This window comes from Salmo salar, chromosome ssa16, assembly GCF_905237065.1.
Source record: "Salmo salar chromosome ssa16, Ssal_v3.1, whole genome shotgun sequence".
NCBI classification, from domain to species: Eukaryota; Metazoa; Chordata; class Actinopteri; order Salmoniformes; family Salmonidae; genus Salmo; species Salmo salar.
This window is the reverse complement of record NC_059457.1, coordinates 10,728,128-10,747,871: the sequence shown is the minus strand read 5'-3', so window position 1 is coordinate 10,747,871 and position 19,744 is coordinate 10,728,128. Positions and strand designations below refer to the sequence as shown.

At 41.7% G+C, this 19,744-nt stretch overlaps 1 protein-coding gene across 1 annotated transcript; it reads left to right on the top strand.

The window, feature by feature from the left end:
* Positions 1 to 1,848: 1,848 nt before the first annotated feature.
* On the top strand, positions 1,849 to 17,478 carry LOC106573247 (S-adenosylmethionine sensor upstream of mTORC1). The gene is made up of 5 exons (XM_014148144.2): positions 1,849 to 2,140; positions 12,987 to 13,128; positions 13,334 to 13,465; positions 13,668 to 13,782; positions 14,137 to 17,478. The coding sequence occupies exons 1-5, from the start codon at positions 1,978 to 1,980 to the stop codon at positions 14,767 to 14,769; spliced, it is 1,185 nt and encodes a 394-aa protein (XP_014003619.1). The 5' UTR covers positions 1,849 to 1,977; the 3' UTR covers positions 14,770 to 17,478.
* Positions 17,479 to 19,744: the final 2,266 nt, after the last annotated feature.

The following is a 19,744-nucleotide window of genomic DNA, read 5'->3' as shown; positions in this document are numbered from 1 at the left end:
GCTTTCACAGTACTCACAGTTTTGTTTTTATCCTTGCTTTTTTTCTCTTTTATTTTGTTGTATAGTGTTCTTGGTTCTTTTTGAAAGGCACTTTAAATACAATGTATTATTAGACTGCCCTAAATCTATGGAAGGCCTATATTTTCAAAGAAATGCATTCGTCCCGTCATTCCTGGGAGAAATCAGGTCTATGAGGTTAGAATTGGTGAATACATGAATTGGTGATAGCATTTTTAAAATCATAAATCGATTATTCAATCACACATAGTGGAGAGTGGGGTAAGTTGAGCACAAGGTGTAAGTTGAGAGCCACCCTTGTTTCTGGGAAACCATACACAACATTTATAATTTGACCAAATATTTAGAAAGAGGTCATCATTTCATGGAGTGTGTGTGAAAGAAGAAACCACATGGAAAAAGTGCTAAGCAAGTTAGGTCAGAAGAACTGATTTCCACCAAGTCAAATGAATTAAAAGTGTTTCAAAAAGTACAACGTGTTTGTTAGGTGTTACGCCTGTGTTAAAATATGCTTAAAATGATTAAAAGACAAATCAAATATGATTGTGTTAAAATATGTTTGGGAAATAAAGATAGACACGGTTTCAAAAAGGTACCCACTGGGCAAAAACTGGTTGAATCAACATCCAGTGAATAGTGGTAATATTTCATTCAGTACAGAATTTTGTAGGCAGCGTCACCTTACCCTGTCCCGCAGCTCAACTTACCCCATACCCGGAGTAAATTGTACCAAGAGAACAGTTTTTTTTAGGACAAGCTAGGTTTTCAAAACTGTAATGTTTACATGAATTCTGATCAATTCCAGGGATACACAACATCCTGAAATATACAGTATGTAGATGTCTTTGTTAGAAAGAATACTATATTTCCCTTGATGGAGTGATGCTGAATGTAAGAAATTGATCAACTTACCCCACTTTCCCCTAAGCCTATATTATAGGCACTGGCAGACAGGTGAGTCTGGGTTGTATGCCTTTTGTGTGAGGTCATTACTATCTGTTCTGAAACAGACTAGAGCAAGATCTTATAAATCTAATGTCGCTCTGGATAAGAGCGTCTGCTAAATGACTTAAATGTAATGTAAATGTAATGAATGTCAAGTTCACTCTAATCCATAATGGGATCTTATGAGCCACAGGCCTATGCTAATACTATGAGCACATGGTACATCCAGAGCTGCTGATTTGAGATCCCTGTTTGAGCAAACATTTGTTTGTTTTTTAAGATGTTTTATTTATTTTTCTAAAAAGTTTTTTAACATGTCCTCCAAAGTGGACTCTGGAAGGTCTGAGGAATCTCTCGATTATCACCTACCATAAGGTGGCAGTATGTAGCCACAAACTATGCTACAAACCCTGTGTGTTACAAGGCCTGTATCTAAGGCAAGGCCCCTACAGGGGCTGCTAGAGAGTCTCCAATGGACTTCATTTAGGAACGTGAAACCTATATCAGAAAGGATGGAATTTATTTGACTAATTCTTGTCCCAGGAATATCAAACATATGTTGTTCCAGGGACATTATACCCAGGAACCTCATTCCTGTGTTGTCCCTGGAACATCATACAGGAGAAAGGCCACCATACAGTAGCTAATGTGGACAGATTTTAAAACCAGAGCCACCTGTACTCTTATATCCTCATTTGCACACACATTTTAGATAGCAATAGGCTACATTATAAAGCTGCCACCTCTAAATGGAGCTATTATTTCGATATAAACAGCAAATAACGCATGTAACTGAATGCTGGAGGTGTTTCTGTTTTCAGCTCTGTGATTGGTCATATAGCTGTCAGCACTGCAACATGTGTGTCCAGGGGAACCAATCAGCGCGCACGTTGTTCGCTTGTGGGCCTGGTGTGCTGGCTGACACCGGTAGTTAACCTAGAATGTGAAGAATTGTAGCTAGTCTGTAAAATTAAAAACCTTGCCCTGGTGAGGAAGGAGAAGCGGCGCAGGATTATGGACCCGGTGAACAATGCTGAGACAGGAGATACAGAAACCGAACTGGAGCCGGTCTATGTTCTTATTCCGAAAGAAACGCCGTGCAAGAAGAAGGAGCAGGAAAAACTGTCCGGAGTCGTCAAGAATGTCCATAGAAAACTGCGAAGAAAATACCGAGAAGGTAGTTACGCGTCGCTAGCTGTATCTAACTAACGTTAGTTAATTTAACCCGCTAGAAAAATTCAGGGGTCCGGTCTGTCTCAGCAAACGGGCCATTGAACCTGGCGAAAATAAGGCCCCAAGTAGAACGCTAATGTAGCTAGCTAAGTAACATTAGCTAGCTTGCTAGCATTATTTATTATTTTGGGTGCCTTGCACATACTGCAAGTGACGGGCAACATGTCAGGCTCGACTGTACTGTCTAAAACACATTGTCATACAATAGTAGCTAGGTGGCAAGCTTGTGTGGCTACGTTGAACTTTATTTATGACCAAACTAGACAAATGTAACGTTAGATCAGGGCCGCCTGGGAATATTTCAAACTGCAGTGTGCACTTACTAACTAGGCTATGCTTGTTTTGATCTTATTGTATGATTTGGCAACAAAATTCATAATAGCCTCCTCTTACCTACAGTCATAGTCATTTGGGAAGGTTGTTCGATCGTAACATACTGGATCATGGGCATTGTCAGACAGGTGAGCCTGGATTGTATGGCTTTTGTGTCACCAGTTCTGAAACTGAAAATAACTAGAAAAATATGAAAATGTTTTGTCGACACACACCAGATACTGTGCCATCAAAGTATTCATACCCATTGATTTATTGCACATTTTGTTACTTGTTTGTGTTACAGACTAAATTAATTGTATTCATATATTTTGTTCTCATCCATCTACACACATTACCCCATAATGACAAAATGAAAACATGTTTTTAGAAATTTTAGCACATTTCTTGAAAATGAAATACTCATATCTATTTTACATAGGTATTCACACCCCTGAGTCAATACTTTGTAGAAACACCTTTGGCAGCGATTTTTAAGGCAGTGAGTCTCTCTGGGTAAGACTCTAAGAGCTTTCCACACCTAGATTGTGCAACATTTCTACATTATTATTTTCAAAATTCTTCAAGCTCTGTCAAATTGGTTGTTGATCATTGCTAGACAAACATTTTCAGGTCTTACTGTAGATTTTGAAGTACATTTAAGTCAAAACGGAAACTTGGTCAATCAGGAACATTCACTGTCTTCGTAAGCAACTCCGGTGTAGATTTGCCTTTGTTTTGTTATTGTCCTGCTGAAATGTGAATTTATCTCCATGTCTGGTGGAAGGCATATTGAAACAGGTTTTGCTCTGCCTGTGCTTAACTCCATTACGTTTATTTTTTTTATCCTGAATAACTCCCCAGTGTTTAACAATTAAGCATACCCACAACAAGATGCAGCCACCACTATGCTTGAAAATATGGAAAGTGGTAATGTGTTGTATTCAGGACAAAAAGTGGATTGTTTTGCCACTTTTTTTTCAGTATTACTTTAGTTCTTTGTTGCAAACAGGATGCATGAACAGGCTTCCTTCTTTTCACTCTGTCAATTAGGTTAGTATTGTGGAGTAACTACAATGTTGTTGATCCATTCTCAGTTTTCTCCTATCACAGCCATTCAACTTTGTAACTGTGTTAACGTCACAATTGGCCTCATGGTACCTAATCTCTGTACCCAACACATACAGATAATTGTAAGGTCCCTCAGTTGAGCAATGAGTTCCAAACAGATTCAACCACAAAGACCAGGGAGGTTTTCCAATGTCTCGCAAAGAAGGTGAATCAGTACACCTAGTCACAACAAGGATACAGGCATCCTTCCTAACTCCGATGCAGGAGATATCTTCACCATGCTCCATGATATTGAATGTCTATTTTATTTTTAACCCATCTACCAATAGGTGACCTTTGTGAGGCATTGGAAAACCTCCCTGGTCTTTGTGCTTGAATTTAAGGGTAGGCAACAACACCTCTGCCACACTGACCCTTAACACGGGGCCCCCTAAAGAGTGTGTGCGTAGTCCCCTCCTGTACTCCCCGTTGACCCACGACTGCGTGGCCATGCACAACTCCAACACCATTAAGTTTGCTGACGACATGACGGTGGTAGGCCTGATCACCGGCGGCGATGAGTCGGCCTACAGGGAGTGTCAGAGACTTGGCAGTGTGGTGCCTGTACAACAACCTCTCCCTCAACGTCAGAAAGATCAAGGAGCTGATCCTGGACTATAGGGAGAAAGAGGGGAGCACATGCCCCCATCCACATCACCGGGGCTATTGTGGAGCGGGTCGAGAGCTTCAAGTTCCTTGGCATCCACATCCCTAAGATCTTAACATGGTCCACACACACCCAGTCGTGAAGAGGGCACGGCAGCGCCTCTTTCCCCTCAGGAGGGTGAAAGGATTTGGCATGGGCTCTCGGATCCTCAAAAAGTTGTACAGCTGCACCATTGAGAGCATCTTGACTGGCTGCATCACCGCTTGGTATGGCAAATGCACTGTTCTTGACCACAAAGCGCTACAGAGGGTGGTGCAGACAGCCCAGTACATCACTGGGGCTGAGCTCCCTGCCATACAGGTCCTCTGTGTCAGGCGGTGTCAGAGGAAGGCCCAGAAATTTGCAAAAGACTCCAGCCACCCAAGTCATAGACTGTTCACTCTGCTACTAGACTATATACATTGAGTATACAAAACATTAAGGACACCTGCTCTTTACATGACCAGGGTGGGAGATTTTTCCTTTTTGGTCCACAAGCCACGGTGGGAGGTAGATTTAAAAAAATCTACCCGCCACTCAGATTTTTTCACCTGTGAATATATTTGGTGTAATTACATCACGCTCGCCCTGGATAAGCATGCTTTCTGTTTTTCTAAAACAAGAAATGTATTACTAGTAAGAAGTAATGGGGTGTATTGCTTAATTTCATTTCTGTAACCTGCATCTTTAACCAATTTATTTTCAAATAGATACAATAACAGTTTTATTACTGAACCTCAAGAATCAACAAAGTGGCTACCCTGCCACACAAGCCTGAGTGATATTGCTTATTTATTATTATAAACTCGGCAATAAAAGAAACGTCCCTTTTTCAGGACCCTGTCTTTCAAAGATAATTCGTAAAAATCCAAATAACTTCACAGATCTTCATTGTAAAAGGGTTTAAACACTGTTTCCCATACTTGTTCAATGAACCATAAACAATTAATGAACATGCACCTGTGGACGCCTAAGACGGGACCGACAGCTGATCGTCCTCGCAGTGCAGACCACATGTAACAACACCTGCACAGGATTGGTTCATCCGAACATCACACCTGCGGGAGAGGTACAGGATGGCAACAACTGCCTGAGTTAAATCAGGAATGCACAATCCCTCCATCAGTGCTTCGACTGTCCGCAATAGGCTGAGAGAGGCTGGACTGAGGGTACAATCTAAGCACTGATGGAGGGATTGTGCGTTCCTGGTGTAACTCGGGCAGTTGCTGTTGCCATCCTGTAACTGTCCCGCAGGTGGTACATCCAAACATCACACCTGCGGGACAGGATGGCAACAACAACTGCCCGAGTTACACCAGGAACGCACAATCCCTCCATCAGTTCTTAGACTGTCCTCAATAGGCTGAGAGAGGCTGGACTGAGGGCTGTAGGCCTGTTGTAAGGCAGGTCCTCACCAGACATCACCGGCAACGACATCGCCTATGGGCACAAACCCACCGTCACTGGACCAGACAGGACTGGCAAAAAGTGCTCTTCACTGACGAGTCGCGGTTTTGTCTCACCAGGGGTGTTTGTCAGATTCGCGTTTATCGTCGAAGGAATGAGCGTTACACCGAGGCCTGTACTCTGGAGCGGGATCGATTTGGAGGTGGAGGGTCCGTCATGGTCTGGGGTGGTGTGTCACAGCATCATCGGACTGAGCTTGTTGTCATTGCAGGCAAACTCAACGGTGTGCGTTACAGGGAAAACATCCTCTTCCCTCATGTGGTACCCTTCCTGCAGGCTCATCCTGACATGACCCTCCAACATGACAATGCCACCAGCCATACTGCTCGTTCTGTGTGTGATTTCCTGCAAGACAGGAATGTCAGTGTTCTGCCTTGGCCAGCGAAGAGCCCGGATCTCAATCCCATTGAGCACGTCTGGGACCTGTTGGGTCGGAGAGTGAGGGCTAGGGCCAATCCCCCTCCAGAAATGTCTGGGAACTTGCAGGTGACTTGGTGGAAGAGTGGGGTAACCTCTCACAGCAAGAACTGGAAAATATGGTGCAGTCCATGAGGAGGAGATGCACTGCCGTACTTAATGCAGCTGGTGGCCACACCAGATACTGACTGTTACTTTTTGGGACGCATTATTCCATTTCTGTTAGTCACATGTCTGTGGAACTTGTTCAGTTTATGTCTCAGTTGTTGAATCTTATGTTCATACAAATATTTACACATGTTAAGTTTGCTGAAAATAAAAGCAGTTGACAGTGAGAGGACATTTCCTTTTTTGCTGTGTTTAGTTCAGGGCTCTACGCTGACATTTTTTACAAGGAGTACATCATGTGCTCCTAAATAGAAATGTAGAAGCACACAAATTAATCTAGGAGAACAATTAAAATATTTGAGTGTTTTAATGATAAGAAATGACAAAGTTCATATTTTTCTTTAGGAGTGAACCATGATTCAAGCGCAATCATTAGGTGAGACAAATGTTCAGCTGCTGCTTTAAGGGACTGGCTCTTACCATGGTAACTTGGGCACTCGCTTGTCTGTGATGAAAAAAAAATCTCACACAGCAATGTCTTCCGAGCAGCAGACCGTTGCAGCAAACTTAAAGATGCACTATGCAGAAATCACTCCGTAATTTCCTGGTTGCAAGAATTCTAATAGCCTAATTTCAGTTTGTGACAAAACAAGCAATTATAGTATAGAGCATCATTGTACCATCTACACTGTCATGAAATATCTTTTCCAAAATCAAACATTTTGTCTATTCAGCTGTTTGAAGCTGTTGTACAAAACTGAAGGTAAAAGAAGCAAAAACGGAACTTAATGGGAATCATAGAAATAGCGCACAGAACAAATCTACTGCTTCTTAGACTTACTTTCCATGAGTGACAGATCTATAACACACATTTCTGTGAATTTGGTCCATCGCCCAAAAAGTTTCATTTTGTAGCTTTAAACTAACATTGAAAAACAACCTAGCATGTGAACAAAACAATATAACTAGCCAAGATACACAAGGAGAAAGTCACACTTTAGTAGCCTTTCTTGTCAATTTGACCAATGTGACCTTTAAAAAAAAATAAGACTTTCCCTAATGCTCTGTGTGGGGGGTGCAACTCAATATTAGGAATGTGTTCTTAATGTTTTGTGCGCTCTGTATTTCATGTAGTCCTTGTTATGTTCTCGCATAAAGGAAGATGGAAGATATATTTTGACAGCCACAAATGACTGCGAGTGAATATCCGCCATACACATCACACTACCCATGAAGGAATACATACATATATTTCACTTATAATCGACCCTGACACAGCCAGGGCAAGACCGCAATAAAGCACATGCAGTTCTGACAATTTTCAGCCAGTAAACATGTGCACCTGTTTTCTCTCCACACACACATACTTTATAGGCCATACATACATGCATGCATACATACATGCATACATTTGTACTATTTTCTACATTGTAGAATAATATTGACGACATCAAAACTATGAAATGACACATATGGAATCATGTATTAACCAAAAAAGGGTTAAACAAATCAAAATATATTTTAGATTCTTCAAAGTAGCCACCCTTTGCTTTTGACAGCTTTGCACACTCTTCGCATTCTCTCAACCAGCTTCACATGGAATGTTTTTCCAACAGTCTTGACGGAGTTCCCACATATGCTGAGCACTTGTTGGCTGCTTTTCATTCACTCTGCGGTCCAACTCATCCCAAACCATCTCAAACTGGGTTGAGGTTGGGTGATTGTGGAGGCCAGGTAATCTGATGCAGCACTCCATCACTCTCCTTCTTGGTCAAATAGCCCTTACATAACCTGGAGGTGTGTTGGGTCATTGTCCTGTTGAAAAACAAATGATAGTCCCACTAAGCGCAAACAAGATGGGATGGTGTATTGCTGCAGAATGCTGTGGTAGCCATGCTGGTTAAGTGTGCCTTGAATTCAAAATAAATCACAGACGGTGTTACCAGCAAAGCATCATTACACCTCCTCCATGCTTCACGGTGGGAACCACACACCTACTCGGCGTCTCACAAAGACACGGCGGTTGGAACCAAAAATCTCATATTTAGATTCATCAGATGAAAGGACAGATTTCCACCAGTCTAATGTCCATTCCTCGTGTTTCTTGGCCCAAGCAAGTCTCTTCTTCTTATTGGTGTTTTTTAGTTGTGGTTTTTTTGCAGCAATTCGACCATGAAGGCCTGATTCACGCGGTGACCTCTGAACAGTTGTTGATGTATCTGTTACTTGAACTTAATTGGGCTCTAATTTCTGAGGCCCGTAACTCAAATTAACTTCTCCTCTGCAGCAGAGGTAACTCTGGGTCTTCCTTTCCTGTGGCGGTCCTCATGAGAGCCAGTTTCATCATAGCGCTTGATGGTTTTTGCGACTGTACTTGAAGAAACATTCAAAGTTCTTGAACTTTTCCGGATTGACTGACCTTCATGTCTTAAAGTAATGATGGACTTCCGTTTCTCTTTGCTTATTTGAGCTGTTCCTGCCATAATATGGACTTGGTATTTTACCAAATAGGGCTATCTTCTGTATACCACCCCAACCATGTCACAATCCAACTTGATTGGCTCAAAAGCATTAAGGAAAGAAATTCTACAAATGAACTTTTAACAAAGCACACCTGTTAATTGAAATGCATTCCAAGTGGCTTCCTCATGAAGCAGGTTGAGAGAGTGCAAAGATGTCATCAAGGCAAAGGGTGGCTACTTTGAAGAATCTGAAATATAAAATATATTTTGATTTGTTTAACCTCTTACATCTAGACGTTCCGCTAGCGGAACACCTGCTCCAATATCCAATGATAGGCGTGGCGCGAATTGCAAATTCCTCAAAAATCCCAAAACTTCAATTTTTCAAACATATGGCTATTTTACACCATTTTAAAGATAAGACTCTCCTTTATCTAACCACACTGTCCGATTTCAAAAAGGCTTTACAGCGAAAGCAAAACATTAGATTATGTCAGCAGAGTACCCAGCCAGAAATAATCAGACACCCATTTTTCAAGCTAGCATATAATGTCACAAAAAACAAAACCACAGCTAAATGCAGCACTAACCTTTGATGATCTTCATCAGATGACACTCCTAGGACATTATGTTATACAATACATGCATGTTTTGTTCAATCAAGTTCATATTTATATCAAAAACCAGCTTTTTACATTAGCATGTGACGTTCAGAACTAGCATTCCCACCGAACACTTCCGGTGAATTTACTAAATTACTCACGATAAACGTTCACAAAAAACAACAATTATTTTAAGAATTATAGATACAGAACTCCTTTATGCAATCGCTATGTCCGATTTTTAAAATAGCTTTTCGGTGAAAGCACATTTTGCAATATTCTGAGTAGATAGCCTGGCCATCATGGCTAGCTATTTTGACACCCACCAAGTTTGGTACTCACCAAACTCAGATTTACTAGAAGAAAAATTTGATTACCTTTGCTGTTCTTCGTCAGAATGCACTCCCAGGACTTCTACTTCAATAACAAATGTTGGTTTGGTTCCAAATAATCCATAGTTATATCCAAATAGCGGTGTTTTGTTAGTGCGTTCAAGACACTACCCGAAGGGTAAAGAAGGGTGACGCGCCCGGCGTGTTTCGTGACAAAAAAAATTCAAAATATTCCATTACCGTACTTCGAAGCATGTCAAACGCTGTTTAAAATCAATTTTTATGCGACTTTTCTCGTAAAAAAGCGATAATATTCCGACCGAGAAACCCTGTTTTCGTTCAAAGACAAAACATTTTTAACCATGGAGTCGTCTCGTGCACGCGCCCCCTTCTCATTGTTCTCAGATCGACCACTATCCAAATGCGCTGCTGTTTTTCAGCCATGGCCTGCAAAGTCATCATTCAACGTTCTGGCGCCTTCTGAGAGCCTATGGGAGCGTTAGAAAATGTCACGTTACAGCAGAGATCCCCTGTTTTGGATAGAGATGATCAAGAAGGCCAAGAAATAGTCAGAGGGCGCTTCCTGTTTGGAATCTTCTCAGGTTTTGGCCTGCCAAATGAGTTCTGTTATACTCACAGACACCATTCAAACAGTTTTTTAGAAACTTTGGAGTGTTTTCTATCCAAAGCTAATAATTATATGCATATTCTAGTTTCTGAGCAGGAATAATAATCAGATTAAATCGGGTACGTTTTTTATCCGGCCGTGAAAATACTGCCCCCTATCCATAACAAGTTAACACCTTTTTTGGTTACTACATGATTCCATATGTATTATTTCATAGTTTTGATGTCTTCACTTTTCTACAATGTATAAAATAGTAAAAATAAAGAAGAAACTCTGGAATGAGTAAGTGTGTCCAAACTTCTGACTGGTATTGTACATGCATACCTCTTCCATTTCATCCCGACAGCAGATCTTTAAAAAAATATATTTTCTTGGATTTCCCTTTCTCTTAATTTTTTTCTTCTACCCCAGGGCAGATATTCTATGTAGTTGTTCTATTACTTTGGCTGTTTTACACACAGGCCTATATATATTTGGGAGGAAAGATAAGGGTAGCGTATAGGCCTAAAGATTGTGTAAAAACATGATATTCAGTTTATTGGCCTTTGCAGGAATTAGGCTTGCATTCAGATGTAGGGTTGTTGAGACAACCAATTGAGGAATCTGCTTGTAATCCTATTTTTAACAGATTGTTTATCATGAGGCAAGTCTCTCGTGTCAACTTCAGCTATTTTTGGACCCTAAAATTGGCTAATCTTACTGGAAGAATGTCCAGGGCCACACTTTGAGTTTTAGTCAAACCGTAATGGAGCTCTGCATTCTGTGTGTAGCTCGGCTGCAAATAGTGTAATGTAATGTGCTCATGTGGTTGTCAATCTGGACAGAATATAGGCCTATTAGCCACTCATTTTACTTTGCAACCGATGTTTTCATTTTGTTTATTTAGCATCGGTTTGGCTAGATACCGGCCTGCTGAAAAATAGCGACATCTATGAATAGCCTAGGTCTATTTCCCACTGTGTTGCAATCATCACACAAATGTAAAAATGGCATACAACCGGTATTTTCCACTCTACCAGCAGAAGGACTGACTGGCCTAGCTACTGGTCTTGAAAGACAAGACACTGGGCAGTTGTCCTGTCAGCTGACACCATGATTAGTTAATAAGTAAAGCATGATCTGGTCTGCTTGGCATTGGTACCACAGTAGTCATGCTTTGTACTAGGGCACTGCTGTTTATTCCAACATGTCGTCTTTTCATTTCTGCCAATCTGCTATCGTTTTTTTCCTCTTGTGGTCATGGGATTTCTTCCTTTATCAGGATGTTTGCTCACACAAGCTAAACACATTCTGCTGTACGCCTGTGAAGATCTGGTGAAGGGAATTTGTGAAGATATATAGGAACAGATGTGAAGACTTCTGTTGAAAGTCTGGTTTTCAGCTGTACCCCTCTATAATGCCGGAAGGATGACATGAGTAACTGTTTTTAGAAAATGTTGAAGCAATGTTGTGTTTGCCTGTGTGGGGCTGAATGATAGTGATTCCTCTATTGAATGAATGTAAAAAAAAAAATATACAAGTAGGTACATCTTAATGTTGGCTTATGTACACAATGCACAATACCAGTCAAAAGTCTGGACACCTACTCATTCCGGGGTTTTTATTTTTTACAATTTTCTACATTGTAGAATAATATTGAAGACATTAAAACTATGAAATAACACACATGTGGTAGCTAAAAAAGTGTTTAACAAATCAAAATCTATTTTATATTTAAGATTCTTCAAAGTAGCCACCCTTTTCATTGATGACAGCTTTGCACACTTGGCATTCTCTCAACCAGCTTCATGAGATGGTCACCTGGAATGCATTTCAATTAACAGGTGTGCCTTGTTTAAAAGTTAATTTGAGAATGTCTTTCCTTAATGCGTTTGAGCCAATCAGTTGTATTGTGACAAGGTAGGGGTGGTATACAGAAGATAGCCCTATTTGGTAAAAGACCAAGTCCATATTATGGCAAGAACAGCTCAAATATGCAAAGAGAAATGACAGTCCATCATTACTTTAAGACATTAAGGTCAGTCAATCTGGAAAAATTCAAGAACTTAAAGTTTTTTCAAGTGCAATCGCAAAAACCATCAAGCGCTGTGATGAAACTGGCTCTCATAAGGACCGCCACAGGAAAGGAAGACCCAGAGTTACCTCTGCTGCAGAGGATAATTTACCAGACTCCAATTACAGCCCAAATAAATCCTTCAGAGTTCAACTAACAAACACATCAACTGTTCAGAGGAGACTGCGTTAATCAGGCCTTCATGGTCGAATTTTTGCAAAGAAACCACTACTAAAAGGTCACCAATGAGGAGAAGAAGAGACTTGCTTGAGCCAAGAAACATGAGTAATAGACATTAGACTGGTGGAAATCTGTCCTTTCGTCTGAGTCCAAATGTGAGATTTATTTTGTTCCAACTGCCGTGTCTTTGTGAGACGCAGAGTAGGTGAAAGGATGATCTTCACATGTGGTTCCCACCGTGAAGCATGGAGGAGGAGGTGTGTTGTGGTGCTTTGCTTCTTACCATTACTAATGATGAATTTGAATGTGATGAAATTAAATGGGAAACAAATCTCTGCTTGGCCCACTTTCATTTGTGCTTATTTGTTTTGCTATGTCATACTGTATATTGTGAGGTAGGCGTGTTTTGGTTTCTTTTCTCTGTTTCAACCTTCCTGCCTTTAAAAAAATAAATAATATCGTTCTTTCCACAGTGGGCGATTTTGAGAAGATCTGGCGAGAGCACTGTGAGGATGAGCAGACTCTGAGTGAATACGCCCTGGCCATGAAGAACCTGGCCGACAACCACTGGGCCAAGACCTGTGAGGGAGAGGGCCGCATCGAGTGGTGTCGCAGGTAAAACAAATAACCCTCTGGCTGCGCTGTACTAGCTCAGAACTCCAATTCACTATGTTAGGTGCGATGACTCATCAAGCCTTTTCGATATCAATTCTGTGGGGTAAATCCTAACTTCTGCTCGTTGAATTTCTGCACGTCCGTGTCGTTTTAACGGTGAGGCATCAATACCATGATGTATGATGTTCTGGGGCTATTTTTCCAGTGTTTGTCAGGAGTATTTCCTGGATGGTGGGATGAAAAGAATGTTGGAGAAGGATGAGAAGAGTGCCAGGCTTGCCATGGCCACCTCAGCTGCAACTCTGAGTGCCCAGCCTTATAGCTCCTTCATCCCCAGGTACTGTACTGTTGCAATGTTAAATCAAACCCTGATGATTTTCATGACTCTTTTGCCCAACTTCAGCATGCTCTGTTGTACGTTCATAATTGACATTCAATATTCATATTGACTTATATTAGCCACTGCTCTCATTAAGCACACTCACTGTGTGTCAGACTTAACACTAACTCTTTAATGCCTCTGATTTCTCCACTTTCAGGTCCATCTCCCAGCTTGGTAAAATGCGGCTTCTGGATGTTGGCAGCTGTTTTAACCCCTTCCTGAAGTTTGACGAGTTCCTCACAGTCGGTATTGACATAGTGCCTGCTGTCGAGGTATGTATGATTTACAGTCAGCGGTCACTCCCTCGGTCCCGGCTTAAAAAAAAATCCTGACTCTTACTGTCTTACTCACTCCTCTACGGCCGCGACAAAAAGTCAGGGATTTTCTAGACGGGTAGCTAGTTCATTGTGTGAGTATCAGACCACAAAACAATGCCAACGCTTGACTGCAATGAAACCTGACCTGCTGTGAAGGAACTGGCAGAATATTAGCATAGAGTGATTTGGGTAACCAAATGGAATAAGAACGGTGGGTTTTAAATGTGGGTCTAAAATACTGCAACTTGATACTCTTTTGGGAGCTACTCTAAAGTATCTGTTTCTGCTCTCTCTCTCTCTCCCCCCCAGAGTGTATACAAGTGTGACTTCCTTAACCTCCAGCTCCAGCAGCCCCTGCAGCTGGCTGGTGACGCAGTGGAAGCCTTCCTGAGACAGCTGTGTAGCCCCATCGACGCACTGCCCGCCCAGCTCTTCAACGTGGTGGTCTTCTCACTGCTCCTCTCCTACTTCCCCTCGCCTTACCAGCGCTGGATCTGCTGCAAGAAGGCCCACGAGCTGCTGGAACTGCATGGCCTGCTGCTCATCATCACCCCCGACTCCTCCCACCAGAACCGCCACGCCCTCATGATGCGCAGCTGGCGCGTGGCGGTGGAGTCACTGGGCTTCAGGCGCTGCAAGTACATCAAGTTCTCCCACATGCACCTCATAGCCTTCCGCAAGGTGTCCCTGACCACCACCAGCGACCTGGTCAGCCGTAACTACCCCGAGATGCTCTACATCCCTCAGGACTTCCAATCCCACGAGGAGGAGGACTACACAGACGTGCTGGTTCAGGCGCACTCCGTCTTCGAGGACGACCAGCTGGCGTGGGGCTTCACGGAGCTGCCAGACACGCCCTACGACTCGGATTCAGGAGAGAGTCAGAGCAGTTCCTTGCCCTTCCTACACGAGCTGGAGGACCCCATACTGCTGCAGAGCTGAGCTAGACTAGCTAAAACCTTACTAGCTACTCTCTCTGTCCTTATTCAATCCCTAAGGCTCCCCTTGGCCCTAACCTTTCAATGTTTGCATATCTGTAAGGAGGAAAGCAATATTGTTGTAGCTTTGCCACTGCACTGCTTATACCTAACCAGAGCCTTCAGACATGCAACATGGGAGGGGCAAGTGGGAGGGATGGGGAGCAATTTGAGACCGGCTGTCTCTGTCCCCAACTGCTGCGCTGCCAAATGAACCTGCTGCATTCTTCTCACTCTTCTTTTCCCTTAACTAAACAATGCAGTTTGCACAGAGTGAAAGAAAAACAAGTTTACAGAAGTCAGTTGTTTATTATTCTATCTTACATGGTTAGTCTCTCAACACAACAACAACACACACACACACACACACACACACACACACAATAAATAAATTAGTTTTTTAAAAATAAAGACATGGTAGCTGAATGCCCTCAGGATAAATGCAGTTAGCCTGCCCCTTGCATTTCATCCCATCTTTGTGATCTGTCACGCTCTACTAACAGAAGACAATCAATCTTTCAAAGGCTTTGTTTTAGTAGTTAAACAGTGAATGTGCTTCAGTGCCAGCAAGCCGCTGACTTTAAATCCCTTTTAAAGAGAGAGATACCACAGAGGTTTGTCAGGTTTGGCTAGTGGAGCGATTGAGATGGAAAGAGGGGTATGCTTGCTTCTGTAAATCAGGCGAGACTTTCTCTAATTCTTGGTGTGCATTTAGTTTTCCAAAAAAGAAAGAAAAGACAAAAACATTGTCATACTCAGCAAACGATGTGATTTTGTTCACTTTTGAACACTGGTTTTGTCCAACACGATGTGTGGCAACGCCATTTTATTTCAGCGTCTTTTTCACTGATTCATAACAATTAAGTGATATTTGTAGCATTTTCAGAACCTTAAGGTAGGCGTATGTAGTTACTTTGCCTAGTTAAATAAAGGTAAAAAAATATATATAATACAAAAAAAAACTTTTACTAATGTGAAACTGTTTTTTTTTTTTCATAGTGTACCATGGTACGAGTGTTGCAAAATAGGCATTGCTCTATTTTCTCTGCTGGTGTGAAGAAACTGCTATCTAAATATGCACAGATGTTTGCTTACCTTCAATGTTCAATACAACCTTATTTGTAAAAAAATTATTTTGCCAGGAACAATATTTAGGCTTCATTATCTGATCAATAATAGGTCTGTAGTGATGTCTTGGCTTCTTTACAGGTAACTGTTGGCTTCTCTATAGGTACTGGTAACTAACTAGGGAAATTATACTGACCACACTATGTCCACTGAAGTGAAACGTATATATCGACTAAGACACCAGCTTTACCTGTCAGTTACTGTTTTACCTAATTTCCTTTAAAGTACTTCATATCTGAGGAGAGCAACATTGGCCGTAGGAAGAATTGCTGAATTCAAAATGTTTATTTTATTTTTTTTCAATATTTGCTTTTTCATTCATAGGTTGGCAGAATAAGTATAGTATCAACAAATACTGAGTCATTCATTGCATCAGTAAGTTAATTTGACTATCCTTTTTAAATGTATTTTCATCCACAACATGAAAGTACTTAGTGTGTACTCTGCTTAAAAAAAATGTATTAACTCCAAACAGTTGTCAAAATGATCTTATGAACTCTAATAGAATTCCAAAAGATTCGCCTCAATGAGGTTTTGCACTAATACCACACGGTCTCATAATTAGTCATGCAATCTCTGATCTCATCAAAGTGCATTTTAGCAATAGCCAGGTGTATCCTGTACTGTATCCTTATGGGGAAGGTTTCTGTGTTGTTCTCAATGACACTAGCACACAAATACTCATTTGTTATATATTTGTAATGATATTTCCTTTTTTGTGTGTGTGTGTGGAGGTATGTAGGGTGAGTGTGCATGAGTGTTTGTTGTAATTGTGTGTGGCACTGTACTTCATAAATAGTAGACTAATCTCTCAGCTGCCATGAGTCATGTGATTCCTGTCATGGGGGATATAGGCTGTGTCCCAAAATGGCACCCTATTCCCTATGGACCTTGGTCAAAATTTGTCCACTATGTAGGGAATAGGGTGCCATTTGGGACGAACCCTTATGAATATAACCAGTATGATGTACCTGTACCCTAATGTTCTCACATCAGTTTACCTGAAATCCTAAAGGTGCCTTCTTACTTATCCCCAGTAATGTTTTTGCAGTCCTGATTCTCATGCCCATGTGTTAGAAAATTCACACTTTCACTTGGCAGTATACAATGGGTTTTCTTTGCCAAATAATTGTGTTATGTGCAACTGTACAAATGAGCTACCAGCTACCACTTAAAAGTATAATTGGCTCAATGTTTTACCCTAAGAACAATGTGTTTTGTTTAAATGATGTAATTTGTCATTGATAATAATTACATATTGCTTTCAACTTGCTATACATCCGTTGTAACTAAACTTCCTGGTCTGTTCATGTTTGGTGTACTTTAAACTATTTATCTTTAGTAACAGAAAAGACAGACATTTCTCATTACAAATCATTTGCTTGAGGGTTGTGAACTGTACCAGTAAGCAATTAGTGATACACATCTTTGTATCTGTCTTCCAAGAGTTTGATTCCATTACTTTCAGAAACAGCTTCATTTTCAGACAATTGCAGGACAATGTGTGCATGGTTGTTATTCTATTTTATAAATGAATGTTAATGCAGCTTTCATGTCTGATTTTATTGTGTACTCCATTCATTTTTTTTTTTTTTTTTTTTTTTAAATAGGACTGAGGTGAACTTGAGTCGTTGTATTGATCATATTTATTAGAGCATAAATATAGCAAAGTGTAGTAGGTTTCACTTCTATTATCATTTTGAGTATTCAGTTGATGAGAATAATTTTACAGAAGGTCTAGATGTGCTACATGTCAAAAGTTGTTGCTACTGTAGACTATATATGATTTGTTATTGATCACCAGGCTTCATGGATGGGCTCTCTTCACTTGCTGGTATTGCCAAAGGCAAACTATCACCGACTGCACTCTAAAAAGAAAAGGTTTGGATCCTTTTGGGATAATATAAGGTTAAAAAAATTACATTGAGGTTAATTTAAGAATATATACTCTGCCATCAGTTAGTTTTTTAACCTTTGTAGACTTAAGGGGTGCTTTGAACTCTTCAAAAGAGAGGTTGTTTTGGAACCAGCAGTGTGCTCGTGAGAAAAGGTCGGTCGTGTTTATAATTAAGCAATAAGTCCCGAGGGGGTGTGATATATGGCTAATATACCACGGCTAAGAGCTGTTCTTTGCATGACACAACGCGGAGTGCCTGGATACAGCCCTTAGCCGTGGTATACCACAAACCCCCGAGGTGCTTTATTGCTATTATAAACTGGTTACCAATGTAATTAGAGCAGTAAAATCAAATCAAAGTTTATTTGTCACGTGCGCCGAATACAACAAGTGTAGACTTTACAGTGAAATGCTTACTTACAGGCTCAAACCAATAGTGCAAAAAGGGTATTAGGTGAACAATGGGTAGGTAAAGAAATTAAACAGTAAAAAGACAGGCTATATACAGTAGCGAGGTCATAAAAGTAGCGAGGCTACATAGACACCGGTTAGTCAGGCTGATTTGAGGTAGTATGGACATGTAGATATTGGTTAAAGTGACTATGCATATATGATGAACAGAGAGTAGCAGTAGCGTAAAAGAGGGGGGTGGTGGGTGGGACACAATGCAGATAGCCCGGTTAGCCAATGTGCGGGAGCACTGGTTGGTCGGCCCAATTGAGGTACTATGTACATGAATGTATAGTTAGTGATTATGCATATATGATAAACAGAGTAGCAGCAGCGTAAAAAAGGGGTTGAGGGGGGGCACACAATGCAAATAGTCCGGGTAGCCATTTGATTACCTGTTCAGGAGTTTTATGGCTTGAGGGTAAAAACTGTTGAGAAGCCTTTTTGTCCTAGACTTGGCACTCCGGTACTGCTTGCCATGCGGTAGTAGAGAGAACAGTCTATGACTGGGATGGCTGGGGTCTTTGACAATTTTTAGGGCCTTCCTCTGACACCGCCTGGTGTAGAGGTCCTGGATGGCAGGCAGCTTAGCCCCAGTGATGTACTGGGCCGTACGCACTACCCTCTGTAGTGCCTTGCGGTCAGAGGCCGAGCAATTGCCGTACCAGGCAGTGATGCAACCAGTCAGGAAGCTCTCGATGTTGCAGCTGTAGAACCTTTTGAGGATCTCTTGACCCATGCCAAATCTTTTTAGTTTCCTGAGGGGGAATAGGCTTGGTCGTGCCCTCTTCACGACTGTCTTGGTGTGTTTGGACCATTCTAGTTTGTTGGTGATGTGGACCACAAGGAACTTGAAGCTCTCAACCTGTTCCACTACAGCCCCGTCGATGAGAATGGGGGCGTGCTCGGTCCTCCTTTTCCTGTAGTCCACAATCATCTCCTTAGTCTTGGTTACGTTGAGGCACCACCCGGCCAGGTCTCTGACCTCCTCCCTAAAAGCTGTCTCGTCGTTGTCGGTGATCAGGCCTACCACTGTTGTGTCGTCTGCAAACTTAATGATGGTGTTGGAGTCGTGCCTCGCCATGCAGTTGTGGGTGAACAGGGAGTACAGGACGGGACTGAGCACGCACCACTGGGGAGCTCCAGTGTTGAGGATCAGCGTGGCAGATGTGTTGCTACCTACCCTCATCACCTGGGGGTGGCCCGTCAGGAAGTCCAGGATCCAGTTGCAGAGGGAGGCGTTTAGTCCCAGGATCCTTAGCTTAGTGATGAGCATTGAGGGTACAATGGTGTTGAACGCTGAGCTGTAGTCAATGAATAGCATTCTCATGTAAGTGTTCCTTTTGTCCAGGTGGGAAAGGGCAGTGTGGAGTGCAATAGAGATTGCATCATCTGTGGATCTGTTTGGGCGGTATGCAAATTGGAGTGGGTCTAGGGTTTCTGGGATAATGGTGTTGATGTAAGC